This window comes from Capsicum annuum, chromosome 8 (assembly GCF_002878395.1).
Source record: "Capsicum annuum cultivar UCD-10X-F1 chromosome 8, UCD10Xv1.1, whole genome shotgun sequence".
In the NCBI taxonomy this organism is placed as follows: domain Eukaryota; kingdom Viridiplantae; phylum Streptophyta; class Magnoliopsida; order Solanales; family Solanaceae; genus Capsicum; species Capsicum annuum.
Window position 1 is genome coordinate 157906714 of NC_061118.1, and position 13817 is coordinate 157920530.

At 35.9% G+C, this 13817-nt stretch overlaps 2 protein-coding genes across 2 annotated transcripts; both read right to left on the minus strand.

Moving 5' to 3' along the window:
• Positions 1-410: 410 nt before the first annotated feature.
• On the minus strand, positions 411-1367 carry LOC124886450. Its single transcript, XM_047394816.1, has 2 exons — positions 1141-1367; positions 411-942 (listed from the first exon to the last, which is right to left on the minus strand). The coding sequence occupies exons 1-2, from the start codon at positions 1171-1173 to the stop codon at positions 463-465; spliced, it is 513 nt and encodes a 170-aa protein (XP_047250772.1). The 5' UTR covers positions 1174-1367; the 3' UTR covers positions 411-462.
• Positions 1368-4761: 3394 nt separating this feature from the next.
• Positions 4762-5939, minus strand: LOC107879867 (protein DMP3-like). Its single transcript, XM_016726799.2, has one exon. It carries the CDS (start codon positions 5543-5545, stop codon positions 4853-4855), a length of 693 nt encoding a protein of 230 aa, XP_016582285.1. The 5' UTR covers positions 5546-5939; the 3' UTR covers positions 4762-4852.
• Between the last annotated feature and the right edge of the window lie 7878 nt (positions 5940-13817).

Consider the following 13817-nt stretch of genomic DNA (forward strand, 5'->3'; position numbering starts at 1 on the left):
GATATCCTGCCATCTCTTTGTCAACCTGTTTTAATATTATTTTTTATAATGATAAATTAGAATTGTATATATAAAATTAGTTGAATATAAATGTACGGAATTTATTTATCAATGTGCCTTCAGAATTCTTATTAAACTCATGAATAAACTTTGTAGTCGCTTGATGAGGTGATGTACTCTTAACATTTTCATCCGTTGGTGGCTGATCAGATTCGCTGCCTTTTGCTTGTTTCTTCGCGTTTAAAACATGAAAATATAAATCAAAAACAAATAGTAAATAACAACTTAGTTGTAAAAAAATACATATGCTGTAAATATATATATGTTGTACTTTATTTTCATTAATTGCATTCATTATCTGATCAAACCTGGAGGACACTAGGCCACGGATATCATTAAACTCTTGCCATACCTGAATTATAAAAAAAAAATTAGAAATGAAAAAATAAATTAATCAAAAACTTAAACAGAAATTATTTTTTCACAAAACTTATCAAAGACTTTCTTCGAGACAACACCGTCTACATTTTCAGAACTGAACAAAGACGGAGCAGGCGACTGAACCGAAATAGATTTTTTAATGTCAAGCCGGTTTATGTCTTTCCTATTTTCACGTAGTGTAACTTTTGTTTGAATTGGCTTGTGAATTGGAGTTCTCACAAAAGGAATCTTTGCAGCACGGGGTGGAGGGGTCCGTTTTGATGTCTGCTCATCTACACCTTTAGAATGTGGCTTCAATTTTTTCTTTGCAAGTGAAGCTGATGAATCGCCATGATGTTTTTTCTTTGTGGTTAACTGATTTTGTCTTTGTGGAGGATCCTGAAAATCATCATCTGAGTCAATGTCATCTTCATTATGACTAGCAGATCCTGGAACAAGCTTCTTCGGTATATGAAAAGATGAAATCTCCTTTCTTGTTGGCTCGATATTCTTAAAAATAACCTACAATTTAAATAACATAATGAAAAAAATAATTTAGATGGTAAAATTAATTACATTATAAATCAGTTAACCATGATCCAAACCCAATAATGAATACACAATGACAAATGGTATGTTGTATATATACACATACTATATCAGAAAATATATTTACAAAATAATCAACATCACATAAAAAAGATAAAAAGTAAAACTAACCTTGTCATCTGTATCATCAAACATACTTCCCATAAGAGTTTCATATCTTGGACGAGGAGAATTTATCTTCCAATTCAAAATACGTGGGATTTGAGAATCCACCTTGAAAGCAACATTACGAGGCACGTTTGAACAACACTCATACAATCAAATTTGAATGGCCAGTGGCATTCCAAGAAGCATATAGAACTTTCCTTTCGGCTTCAACTTTTTTATGCAAGCTTCTAGCTAATTCTTAAAATGCAACCGATCCCTACAGATAGTCATTGTAGCGACCACTTTCAACCAAATCAAAGTGGAGGCGTGGAATAGCTACGGTATCAACTGACGATAGTAAGAATGCGTAAATAAAATACAAATTGACAAATTTTAACGTATCTTCATCGTTATCATTCTCCTAAATTTTGTCAGAAACAGCTGCAAATTAATCTTTTTTCTATACAAAACTTTCACCATCAAAATATTGAACAATAATTCTATTTGGGCACTCTTTGTCAAACACAAATTCATCCTTATTTTTAGCACAATTCAAACCAGTCACCAAAGCAAACTCTCTAATAGTGAAATGAAGAATTGTGCCCTTTGTTCCAACGACTACGGCACTTGTAGAACTTTTTGTAGTTTCAAGTGACATAATGCATCTCCCTAACTGGGCTTGGACGACACAATCTTTCTTCTTCATGAAGAAACCAAATATACTTTTAGTACAAAACATCTTGTACTGACTCTTCGTCAACATTATCTTAATACAGTCTTCAATGTTATTGACCGTCTGACATCCTATATGAGGAGAAAATTTGGGCAATACACGTGCCATGTATATTTGATCACGAATGACCTAAACAACAAAAAAAATGCATTTATATGACAAAACAGTCTCTTATATGTATTTTTGATATACAACTTATAGTTAGTTTATAAGATGAATAATAACAAATAAAACTATGTATGTAAAAAATACATTTCAACAAAGAAGAACTACATATCACATTAAAAATCTAATGACTACCAAATACAACTTAACATCGAATAAAAATCTTAGAGGTAACATAAAAACACATATATAAACTGTATGTATTTTCTTAATACATATTAGAATTGTATTTCAACAAACACATTATGTATTTTGTGAATACATGATTTGTACAAATTTAAGTAACAAGACAAGAATATAACAACAAATATACAAATTATATAACAAATGTATTTTAATAATACATATTAATACAAACATTCTTTTATATGTATTTATGAAATACATCTTATAGTTATTATAAGATGATAATAACAAATACAACTATGTATGTAAAAAATACATTTCAACAAACAAGAACTACATATCACATTCAAAATTTAATGACTACCATATACAACTTAACATTGAATAAAATTCTTAGAGGTAAACATAAAAACACATATCTAACTTGTATGTATTTTCAGAATACATATTAGAATTATATTTCAACAAACACATATGTATTTTATGAATACATCATTTGTACAAATTTAATTAAAAAGAAAAGAATATAACAACACATATACAAATTATATAACAAATGTATTTTTAGAATACATATTACACTTCTACAGTTGCTATTTTAGAATTTTTTTCAAAAAATATATATATATATATATACAGAAACCTTCCAATTAATAAATACAAATATCTTACTCAAAATTTAGATATGAAATACATATTTAAAATATATTGTATATAGCATATACAATTCATATCAATAAAAAGATTTTCGAATAGTACCATACCTCCTCTACTTTCTCTTGTTCAGATTCAGAATCTGATGCAACGGGACTTGCAATTTTACTACAGTCTCCTTTTTCATCCGACTTTCTCCTTTTCACTGATTTTTGAAATTTTGTGGGAGATGAAGTTTTTGTCAATCCTTTCCTTTTCATTATTTCCACAATCTTTTCGGGATCGTTACGGTGCTTAGATCTCAACTCTTCAATGGTAACACCTTCCTTAGAAAGAACATTAGTAGAACCCAAATTTAAAACTTCGTCTTGTGTTAAACCAAAACTAAACGATGGTACTTCATCGGTAAGTAAATTCTTCGGTTGATTTTATCTAACTGAACAACTTCGATTTGCATGTTGAACCATTATAAATTTCAACAAAAAAAAAATTGATCCAAAACAGACAATTTTCGTAGACTAACATTGAAAAAAATGGCGACAATAAACACATTAACAAAAATTAAATGAAAAAAATAACATGCATTAACTGAAAGAAAAAATTACCTTAAAAAGTGGAGATGATTTTATCAAGATCGTGGGAGAGATATCCGTAAATTGAAAAAAAAAAAAATGAAAGTTGGAGGGAAGTAAATTGGTAAAGTAGAGTAAAAGTAGGGATGTGAAAAGTTTGAGTGGATATCACGTGCTTCTCAAAAAAATTAATAAAATATTGCTATTTTTGTTATTAGTCGTAATTTTATCAAACTATTATTATTTTTTGTAATTAATGTCTTAAGGTTGTTAGTTTATGTAATTTTTCCAAAAAAAAAAAACAGCCTATTTTATATGCAATTCATGCAATTTCTTGCACATCTTTGGGCCTTTAAGATAAAGTGACATTCTGATGGACCTTAAGCTAATAAAGTGGGCTCATCACTGAAAACCCAATTAAATGGCTAGTCATAGATCCACTGGGCTTATATTTTCTTTTTTTGATCAATATGTTATGTTAGTATCTAAGCCCAAATTTTATATGAAGAAAGTCGTACACAATTTAAGCATCTATAGAAGCTGAATTCGACGGTTGAATCCATATTATTACCACTAGAGAATAGGTTTGTGAGTGTGCTTATAGGCGTTAGGTACATCCACTTGCAATTACTATTTGTCAGTTGTCCTAGTGCAATAATTATACATTGAGTTTCTCTGATCAAAGAAAAAAAATTGAATTGTTAGCAAATTTGTTGAAGTTCAATTACGTTGGCTTTTTCATATTGAAAAGGTGAGAATTTCTTGTTTCAAGTGGTTATATTATAATTGATTTGGGATGATCCAGTACGTCATACTCTTGGATAGAAAGCATCTCAGTTAATTGGAGAGTTATATTGGACTCTTCTTCTCCATCTCTTTGCCTTAACGTGTACTTGTTTAGTTTTGGTCATTCAAAATTGATTGAAGACTATTGGATTTCTTTAAAGGTACATAATCAATGACATCAGAAATCTGAAGAATAAGATAAATGGTTTCTAGAACACTTTAAATTATACGTATTGTGTAAATAATTATCTACTCTGTTATGAGTATAGAATATTTTTTTTTAATAAAAGAAAACAGTCTGATGTATAAAGCTTCTTGTATTCGCGTAGAATTCGGATACAACCTCTCTTTTTCATTGGGGTGGAAGGTGGATGCATTCTCATTGTCACTGTCGCAGAGGGTTCCACAACTCAAAGAGTGGCACGAATATAAGATAAATTTAAAATCATGATCTTGAAAATAATCTTGCAATTCTTATTTTTGCGCTAAACCAGCAAAATCATGTGTTGGGATGGAATATTCGTCAGTATTAGTTGAAATAATTATTCCTGTTTCAGGGTGGCTAAATTTGACTAATCTCATCACGCCACGGAAACATTACGACATTATGTAATCTTTAATATTGGAATGTACTATATTTGCAAAACGTTAAACAAAGGCCTACAAATAACAACGAATGTTACAGTTTTGACTTCAATTTTCACCTTTTATCAGGTGTAACAGGGAAGCCAATGCCATGTCTCCTAGTTGGAAAGACCACAAATAACAAACTACAAATCATCCCAATTCCAATAGGAACAATATCAAGTACCTGTTTTGTCTCATGATTAGGTGTAGGATAGAAGCAATTCACCACATTTTTATCTCTCAAAGCCACAGCAACAAATACAAGAACAGACAACACAGCATGAACAAAATCAATAAACCCCACTTTGTACCTGTTCAAGTCACTAGGCACACCAGAAAATGAAGCTGCCTGATAATCAAAAATCCACAAACCTTTGAACGTAGCTAGTCCATAGTAAATTTGCCCGTCTGGTGCTTTTAAACTATCAGTGAAACAAGCTAAAAAGCACGAAAATGCGAGTATAGCAAGGAGGATTAATGTCATGGGGCGCGTCGTGGTGTCACACGATCCGTTGTTGGTGAAAATTGGGATTAAAAGTTGGAACGCCAAGAGTGTCCCTGTTGGAAGTAGGTTGGCTAAATGAGCCGTGCTTTCTAAGGCACGTTGAGAAATCGATGGTCGCGGTATAGGTGGTCGTTCTGGCACAGGATTGTTGTTGTTATTGTTGTTGTCGTTGTTAGTGGGGAGTAATGGAATTTCAGAGGCATCAGACAAGGTGGATACTTGCTTTAAGTTGGTTGATCTAGCTCGTAGAGACATGTCCATCAGCACTAAACACCAATAGTTCAATCACCCACTTGATTTCGAATGATCAGATATAACGACTCTTTGTTAGCTCTTCGTGCCTTCTTGACTCCGTTGAGAAATTTGAATCATAGAAAATTATGATGAATGTATTGAAGGTGGAAAGGAGATTGGAAATATGATCTAGATAGTTACAACTATATATAAATGAAGTTGTGGTCAATGGAAATTTTATGCGTGCAAGGGAAATAGGAAGATAGATAGGTTTGGTATTATATTTGACCTAAGACAAGTAGTTATTAAAGTGGAAATTAACTCATGAGGAAACTTCTTTGCTTTTGTAAAATGACAGTGTCTTCCTTCTTGTGCTGGCAATACACGTTAGTATTAGCTTTCCACATATGTTATGTTTGCTTCTAAGAATTGAATGATCCTCTTTTGACATATTTTTAAGTATAATTCAATGTTTTAGATTAACGTCCAAACAAAGTAGTGGAAGGGAAGTGTTAGAGAGGTATGACTTGGCACAATTTTTTAATGGGCTTTTTTATTAATCATCTAGATCCATTTGTAAGCAATAAAATTTTATTAAAGTTGAATCCGTACAAAATTCGGATTATATTAAATTCAAAATATATTAGTCCCTAATAAATATTACGGATTAATATAATTGAATTAATTATTTAAGTCCAAACATATATGGATTTAATGAAAGTTCAATTTCATTGGGCTAGTCCATTAATTTGGGGTACAAATGAGGAGCTCACTTTACTAAGCCCAAGATATTGTCATATTCTAGAGGCCCAAATAAGCGCCATGTGTCAAATGACGTGGCATGCCAAGTCAAGTGAAGGAGCCAATAGGACCGTGCCACATGGCAAAATGATGCAGCAGGCTCATGAAATAAAAGCTCATAAAAGGGCACCACATCACTTAAATCTGATTGGTCAAAGGAAGTCCATATTCATAATGAATCTTCCTTTCCACAACTATAAATAGGGGTCTCATAATTCAGAAAAAGGACCCCTAGAACTCTAGCAAGTAGCAAGAGAAAACTCGTGGATCAAACTCCGCAATTTCTCTAAAAATCTCAAGCATTCAAATCAAGTTCATCAAAATTCAAGATCAAGACTGCAATATTCAAGAACAAGCTCAAAAGCTCTTGAATTCAAGAACAAGTCAAGATCAAGGCCCTCAAATCAAGAAATCAAGTTCAAATTCAAAATCAAGCTCGAAGCCCTTGAATTTATATTTGAAAAGGCGAATCAGAGGATTCATAGAGATTGTAACACTCGCATTGAAATAAATAAATTGATTGTTGCAATATATTTTTCTTGTCTCGAGTTATTTATTTTCGGCCTCAAAAATTTTATTGTCCAACAAATTTTGGCACGCCCAGTGGGGCAATCTCTATCTCTCATCTCAACTTTTCATACTTCAAAATTTAAGAACAACGAAATGACTTTCAAGAAGGTCAATTCTCAATCAACTGCTTCCAAGGCTGCAGATTCAAAGTTCTCTACTGAAGTAGAAAACAACCTTGGTGTTTCTTTCGGAAGCCTGAGAGCTGTCACAAGAAGCAAGGTAGGCTTGCTAGGACAACAAACACATCCAGTGTCGTCCGCTATAGCTCTAGTTTTTGGATCTTCAACCCCAAAAGGAACGAAGTCCAATAAAAGTGCTTCGGAAGGAGGAAGCAGTGTGGCAGAATCGCTTAAGAAGACTCTAGCTCTACTTGAGCATTCCGGTTCCAAATATTCTGGCGCAAAGAGCGATGGTCGTTCAACAAATGCGTCATCTCCACTTACACCACAGAAGCTGAGCACTTCAAGGATCAATTTGTGTGATAATCCATGTTACTCTCCAATGTCTCTGGTAATCATGGAAGCAATGGTAACTGATGCCTCGTTTATGGAGGAACAACTTGCGAATCTGACAAAGGCAATTGAAGGCCTGACCAACAATGTTCAGAATCAAGAAGCTAGGATTGATAAGATAGTAGATAGGGTGGAAGACTTGATAGATGGAGAATTTAGCCATGCATCGGGAAAAGCTCCAGAGGTTCATGAGATAGAAAATCCTATGAAACAAACACCATCGACTAAAGAGGTGCAAGTTTCTGCTGAGGGAATGATCTCGATTGGGCAATTAAGGGAATTTATTAAAGGGGCCCTTAAAGACAAGTATGATGTTGTCACCAAGTCTTCCCTTGCATATGCCAAGCCTTACACTGCAAGAATAGATAGCCTCAAAATGCCTGCTGTCTATCAACCTCCCAAATTTCAACAATTTGAGGGCAAAGGTAACCCAAAACAATATGTCGCACACTTTGTCAAGACATATAATAATGCTGGAACTTACGGTGACTATCTTGTCAAATAGTTTGTTCATTTCCTAAAAGGAAATACTTTTGATTGGTATACAAACCTCGAGTCTAACTCCATCGATAGTTGGTAGTAATTGGAACACGAGTTCCTAAATCGGTTTTATAGCACAAGGCGTACAGTGAGCATGATAGAGCTCATAAATACTCGTCAAAGAAAGGATGATCTAGTCATCGACTTCATCAATCGATGGAGAAATGCGAGTCTAAAGTAGGCTCAGTGAAGCTTCTGTAATAGAGATGTGCGTCCAAGGAATGCACTGGGGACTTTTCTACATCTTGCAAGGAATTAAATCAAAATCCTTTGAAGAGTTAGCTACTCATGCTCACGACATGGAGTTGAATATGTCTTCTGCTAGAAAGGAAGGACGCTTATTCATGACCCTCAAAGATGAAAGGAAAAACAGGAACCCAAAAGATGCGGCAAGTTTGTTCCCAAAAATGAAAATAAGGAGTCCATGAATGTTGATGTGTCTCCTGTGAAGGTTACCGCAAAGGTAATCAAAAAGCAAAGTGTGAAGACGACTTCTGGAGCACGTCCGAATAATTTTTTTTTAAAAAGAGATGCAAGAAAAGGAATATCCCTTCCTTGATTCTGATGTTTGTGAGATTTTCGATGAACTCCTTGAGCATAAGCTCATTGAACTCCCAGAGATGAAGCGTCCAAACAAAGCTGGGAGGACCAATGACCCTAATTATTACAAATATCATAGGCTCGTAAGTCATCCTCTGGGAAAGTTCTTTGAGTTTAAAGATAAAGTCATGCAACTGTTAAAAGAGAAGAAGATCTTCTTCGACGATGAGACGGCCAATTCTCATCAAATCTCTATTACTTTTGGCTCACTCGACCCAGTCCAAATATGTGTCGAAGAGCATAATGAGAAAATATTAGAGCCTGACAGGTTTTCAGTTGACAAAGGAAATGATGAAGGTTGGACTCTGGTGACGAGGCGCAGACGCAGGAGGATGAGTCTACAAAAGGAGTCATCCGAGCAGCCAACCAGAAGGAGAATGGTAAAGAAACCAAGGAAATAGAAGTTGGTTGAATTCTCAAAGAAGACGAGGGTGACTGACCTTCACTACCAAAAACCTCGGCGTTCGGTGACTTTAGAGGAATTCTTATCGAGTTGGTCTCGTGTAAAGACTGCCCAAGTCAACCTTGAGGTGTCTTGTTTTAATACCGCCAAAGAGGGGAAAAAGGGTGACAATCTACCCATGGAAGTTCCTTCACCTTCCGGAAAGCTTGCTGAAACTCTTGGCGAAGAGACATATGTGTGTGATACAAAAATCACATTCACAAATATTAATCTTCTGCTTGGTGAGGTCCTACATAACTATCCCTTATACATGGTGGGTTAAATTCTAGGAAAGAAGATCAATAGAATCTTGATAGTTGAGGGGTCTGGAGTCAATATCCTGCCTATCCACACGATCAAAGAACTTGGCATCGCTACTACCGAACTGGACGAAAGCCATATAATGATACAAGGCTTCAATCAAGGGGGCCATAGGGCCATGGGATGTATCAAGTTGGAGATTCGTATGGATGATTTTTAATCAAACCCATTGATACATGTGATCGATGCCAAACTTTGTACAATATATTGCTTGGTAGGCCTTGGGTGCATGGGAACAAAATTATCTCATCCTCTTACTATCAATGCTTGAAGTACCTCGAAGGCAGAGTGAAAAGAAAGATAGTTGCCGATGACTAGCCATTCACTGAAGCTGAGTCACATTTTGCCGATGCAAAATTCTAGTTAAATAAGAATGTTGTGGATGAGAAAAGGGTTGAAGATGTCACCAAGACCAAGTGTGATGATCTTGCATCTAAAAAGGACGCGGTGATTGTTGAAAAAGTCGCCACCAAGAAGCCTCTCTCTACTTCAAATAAAGAAGGTGTTGCTTCTACGAAAAAAAATGCAACTCCCATTCTTCATTACGTATCGAAGGTAAGGAAAGAAAAAGATCACCCATTGGATTCCCAAGATAATGTGCTAAAGGGGATAAGTTTACCTATCATGAAGATTGATGCAATAAATCCATCCTTAAGACTTATTGAAGAGTCTGTGGCTCAAAATCTGCCATAAGATATGACACTTCCTACGAAACGTACGAAGGATGGCTTCTATCCAAATGGATACAAGCTATTTGTAAAGGCTGGATACAATCCAAATGAGCCATCAAGGTTGGGCAAACTTCCATCGGAAGGTATGATTAGGTAGGCACATGAAGGCCTAGGATATACGCAGCTACCTCCAATTCGCATCTTCATAAGAAGGGCTGTTAGCAATTACATCCCTGTTGAAGAAGAGTCCACTGCATCCAACAAGAGGGCTTCTGTCTTTGACCGACTTGGAGAATTAACTGCAAGAACTTTTGTGTTTGAAAGGTTAGGACCTCTAAATAAGAGGAAAAGCAATAAACGTAAGAGGAGTCATCAAAGCACGATGATGCACTCTTCACTTAGAATACGGAAGGATTTCCAAAGTTTGATTCCTTCTAGAATAAAACGACAGATGGAATTGGTAGTTTCATGCAACGAGGTGTTAAAAGCAAAGGTACATACTATGGTTTATACCAAGCAATATGAATAAGATGAAGAGAGTGTTGGCTTCTCATATCATGTTATGACCCAGAACGATGTCTCATCTCAAATAAAGGTTGATGAAGAGATAGAAGATGCCTTTTGGTGTTATCATATATTTGTCAACGACGATGATCCTCAAGAGGAGGAAGATGCTGGAGATGCTCCATCGCAACTTGAAGAAGGAGTAAAGGCGACAATAGATCCCTTGAAGTAAGTTAATCTTGGAACTGATGAAGAACCAAAACCAACTTACTTGAGTGCGTTTCTAGAAGTGGAGAAGGAAATTGCTTATATGGACATACTCAAAGAATATATGGATGTCTTTCTTGAAGCTATAAGGAAATTTCTGTCTTAGATCCAAAAATAGCGGTTCATCAGTTGGCAGTCAAGAATGGTGCCCGTCCTGTTAAGAAAGCCCAAAGACGCTTTAGGTCGGAGTTGGTTCCACTGATCGAAAATAAAGTTAACAAACTCATTGAAGATGGCTTTATTCGTGAAGTCAAATATCCCACGTGGATTTCAAGTATTGTTCCAGTACGAAAGAAGAATGGCCAAATTCGAGTTTGTGTTGACTTTCGAGATCTTAACAATGCATGCCCTAAAGATGATTTTCCAATCCCCATACTGGAGTTAATGATTGATGCCAGCACTGCTTATGAGGCAATGTCCTTCATGGATGGTTCATCCGGCTACAATCAAATCCGTATGGCGCCAAAGGATGAAGAACTGACTGCATTTCGTACACCCAAAGGTATTTATTGCTATAAGGTGATGCCTTTTGGTTTGAAGAACGCTGGCACCACTTATCAAAGGGCTATGCGGAACATCTTTGATGGCCTACTCCATATAAATGTTGAATGCTATGTGGATGATCTAGTGGTGAAGTCAAGAAATAGAGACGACCACTTAAAAGACCTAAGAATGGTATTCGAGTTACTTCGAAGATATCAAATTAGGATGAATCCATTGAAGTGTACCTTTGGAGTTACTTTAGGAAACTTTCTAGGCTTCATTGTGCGACACTGAGGAATTGAAATTGATCAAGCCAAGGTTGATGAAATTTTAAAGATGCCCGAACCTCAAAATATTCATGATCTAAAAAGCCTTCAAGGAAGGATTGCATACTTAAGGAGGTTCATCTCATACCTGGCTGAAAAATGTCAACCATTTAGTTGTCTAATGAAGAAGGATACTCTCTTCGAATGGGAACAAGCTTCTAGTAATGCCTTTGAGAGTATTAAATCATACTTAATAAAACCACCAGTTATTGCGGCACCCATACTTGGAAAGCCATTGATACTCTACATCGTGACACAAGAGAGGTTAGTTGGAGCACTACTGGCTCAAGAAAATAGTGAAGGCAAAGAAAAATCACTTTACTATCTGAGTAGAATGATGACACCAAATAAGTTGAAGTATTCTCTAATTGAAAAGTTATGTTTGGCATTGGTTTTCTCTATCCAAAAGATGAAACACTACTTTCAAGCTCATATTGTCCGTCTCATGTATAGGGAAAATCCCATCAAATTTGTGATGTCAAAACCAGTTCTAAGTGACCGACTTTCAAGGTGGTACCTTTAATTTCAACAGTTTGAGATTGTGTACGTTCCCCAAAAGGCTGTAAAAAGATAAGCTTTGGCTGACTTCTTGGCAGATCACCCAATACCTGATGACTGGGAGCTGAGCGATGAACTCTCTGATGAAGATGCAATGACTGTTGAAGTTAGATCCCCATGAAGATGTATTTTGATGGTGCGGCACATCGAGATGGAGCTGGTGCTGGTGTGGTATTCGTCACTCCACAAGAAGAGGTCATACCATACTCTTTTACCCTAACAAATTGTTGCTCTAATAATGTTGCTAAATATCAAGCTTTAATACTTGGACTTGAGATGACAGTTGACATGAAATAACTGCAATTACAAGTCTTTGGAGACTTCTAATTGGTGATCAAGTAGCTTTTGGGAAGCTATGAAGTTAGAAAGCCTGATCTACGACCATATCATGATTATACACAGAAGTTGATGAGGTGGCTTGGAGTAGTAACCCTCCAACATGTGCCAAGGAGAGAAAATAAGCAAGCTGATGCCTTAGCTGCTTTGGCCTCAACCTAAACTCTTTCAAATCAGACGTGAGTTACTATCCGCCAAGAATGGGTAGTACCGCCGTCAGATGATGATGTAGAAAACAAGGTTGAATATTTAGTTGCCATGTCTGAAGCTGTAAAAGAAGATTGACGGCAACCTATCATTGATTACTTATGTTATTGGATACTTCTAGAAGATCCAAGGAGAAAGACTGACATTCATCGTCGTGCACCTCACTTCCTTTACTACAAAGACACACTGTACAGAAGATCATTTGAAAGAGTACTCTTACGGTGTTTGGGAGAGGAAGAAACAATTCAAGCTTTGCAAGAAGCGCACTCAGGAGTTTGTGGATCACATCAGTCTAGAATGAAGCTCTATTTTCACATTAAAAGGATGAGATATTATTGGCCAACGATGGTGAAAGATTGCTTGGACTATGCTAGAAGATGCAAAGCTTGCCAATTCCATGCAGATTTCATACATCAACCTCCAGAGGTGCTACATCCAACTGTAGTGTCTTGGCCATTCAATGCTTGGGGAATGGATATTATTGGTCCACTACCAAAGTCTTCTAGTGGACACTTATATATCTTGGCCGCGATAGATTAACAGTGAACCCTGAACCCTGAACCCTGAACTCAAAATGGGCTGAAACTGTTGCTCTCAAGGAAGTAAAGATAGAAAATGTTGCGAACTTTATCCGAGTGAATATCGTCTACCACTTTGGAATCCCTCAGTACATAATAATTGACAATGGAAAGCCATTTGATAACAAGCTGATGAACAAAATATGTGACCTTTTTGGTTTCAAGCAACGCAAATCTTCTATGTACCATGCTGCCGCCAATGGTGGTACAAGAAAACACTAGGAATTCACGAAATGGACATATAAGATGCAAAACTCAGCAAGCACATAAAGAGAAAACAACACAAAGAAAGAGGATGAAGAAGAAGAATGCTTGAAATAAAATGATATATAGAAAGACCCTTACTTCTACCAAGTGATTAACAAAAGATGGTGTATCAAACCATCAATCACACCTCACCAATAGAAGCTCAAACCTTCCTCTTAGGTGGACCAAGGGAATTCACACTCCTCACAACCCACCTTTCTTGCCAATTTGTCAATACAAGTGAAATCCATCAATTGCGCTAACCCTAATTTAGTTTCTCTCTCTTAAGTTGAAGGAGAATACTACAAGCTAACACTAATATTAAAATTTGAAAATT

Bases quoted from the DNA above. Each gene is read 5' to 3' on its own strand.
- LOC124886450 (XM_047394816.1), bottom strand. From the start codon at position 1,173: ATGGGAAGTATGTTTGATGATACAGATGACAAG. The intron at 943-1,140 runs GTTAGTTTTACT...TTTAAATTGTAG, and splicing joins TTGATGATACAGATGACAAG to GTTATTTTTAAGAATATCGA.
- LOC107879867 (XM_016726799.2), bottom strand. From the start codon at position 5,545: ATGGACATGTCTCTACGAGCTAGATCAACCAACTTAAAGCAAGTATCC.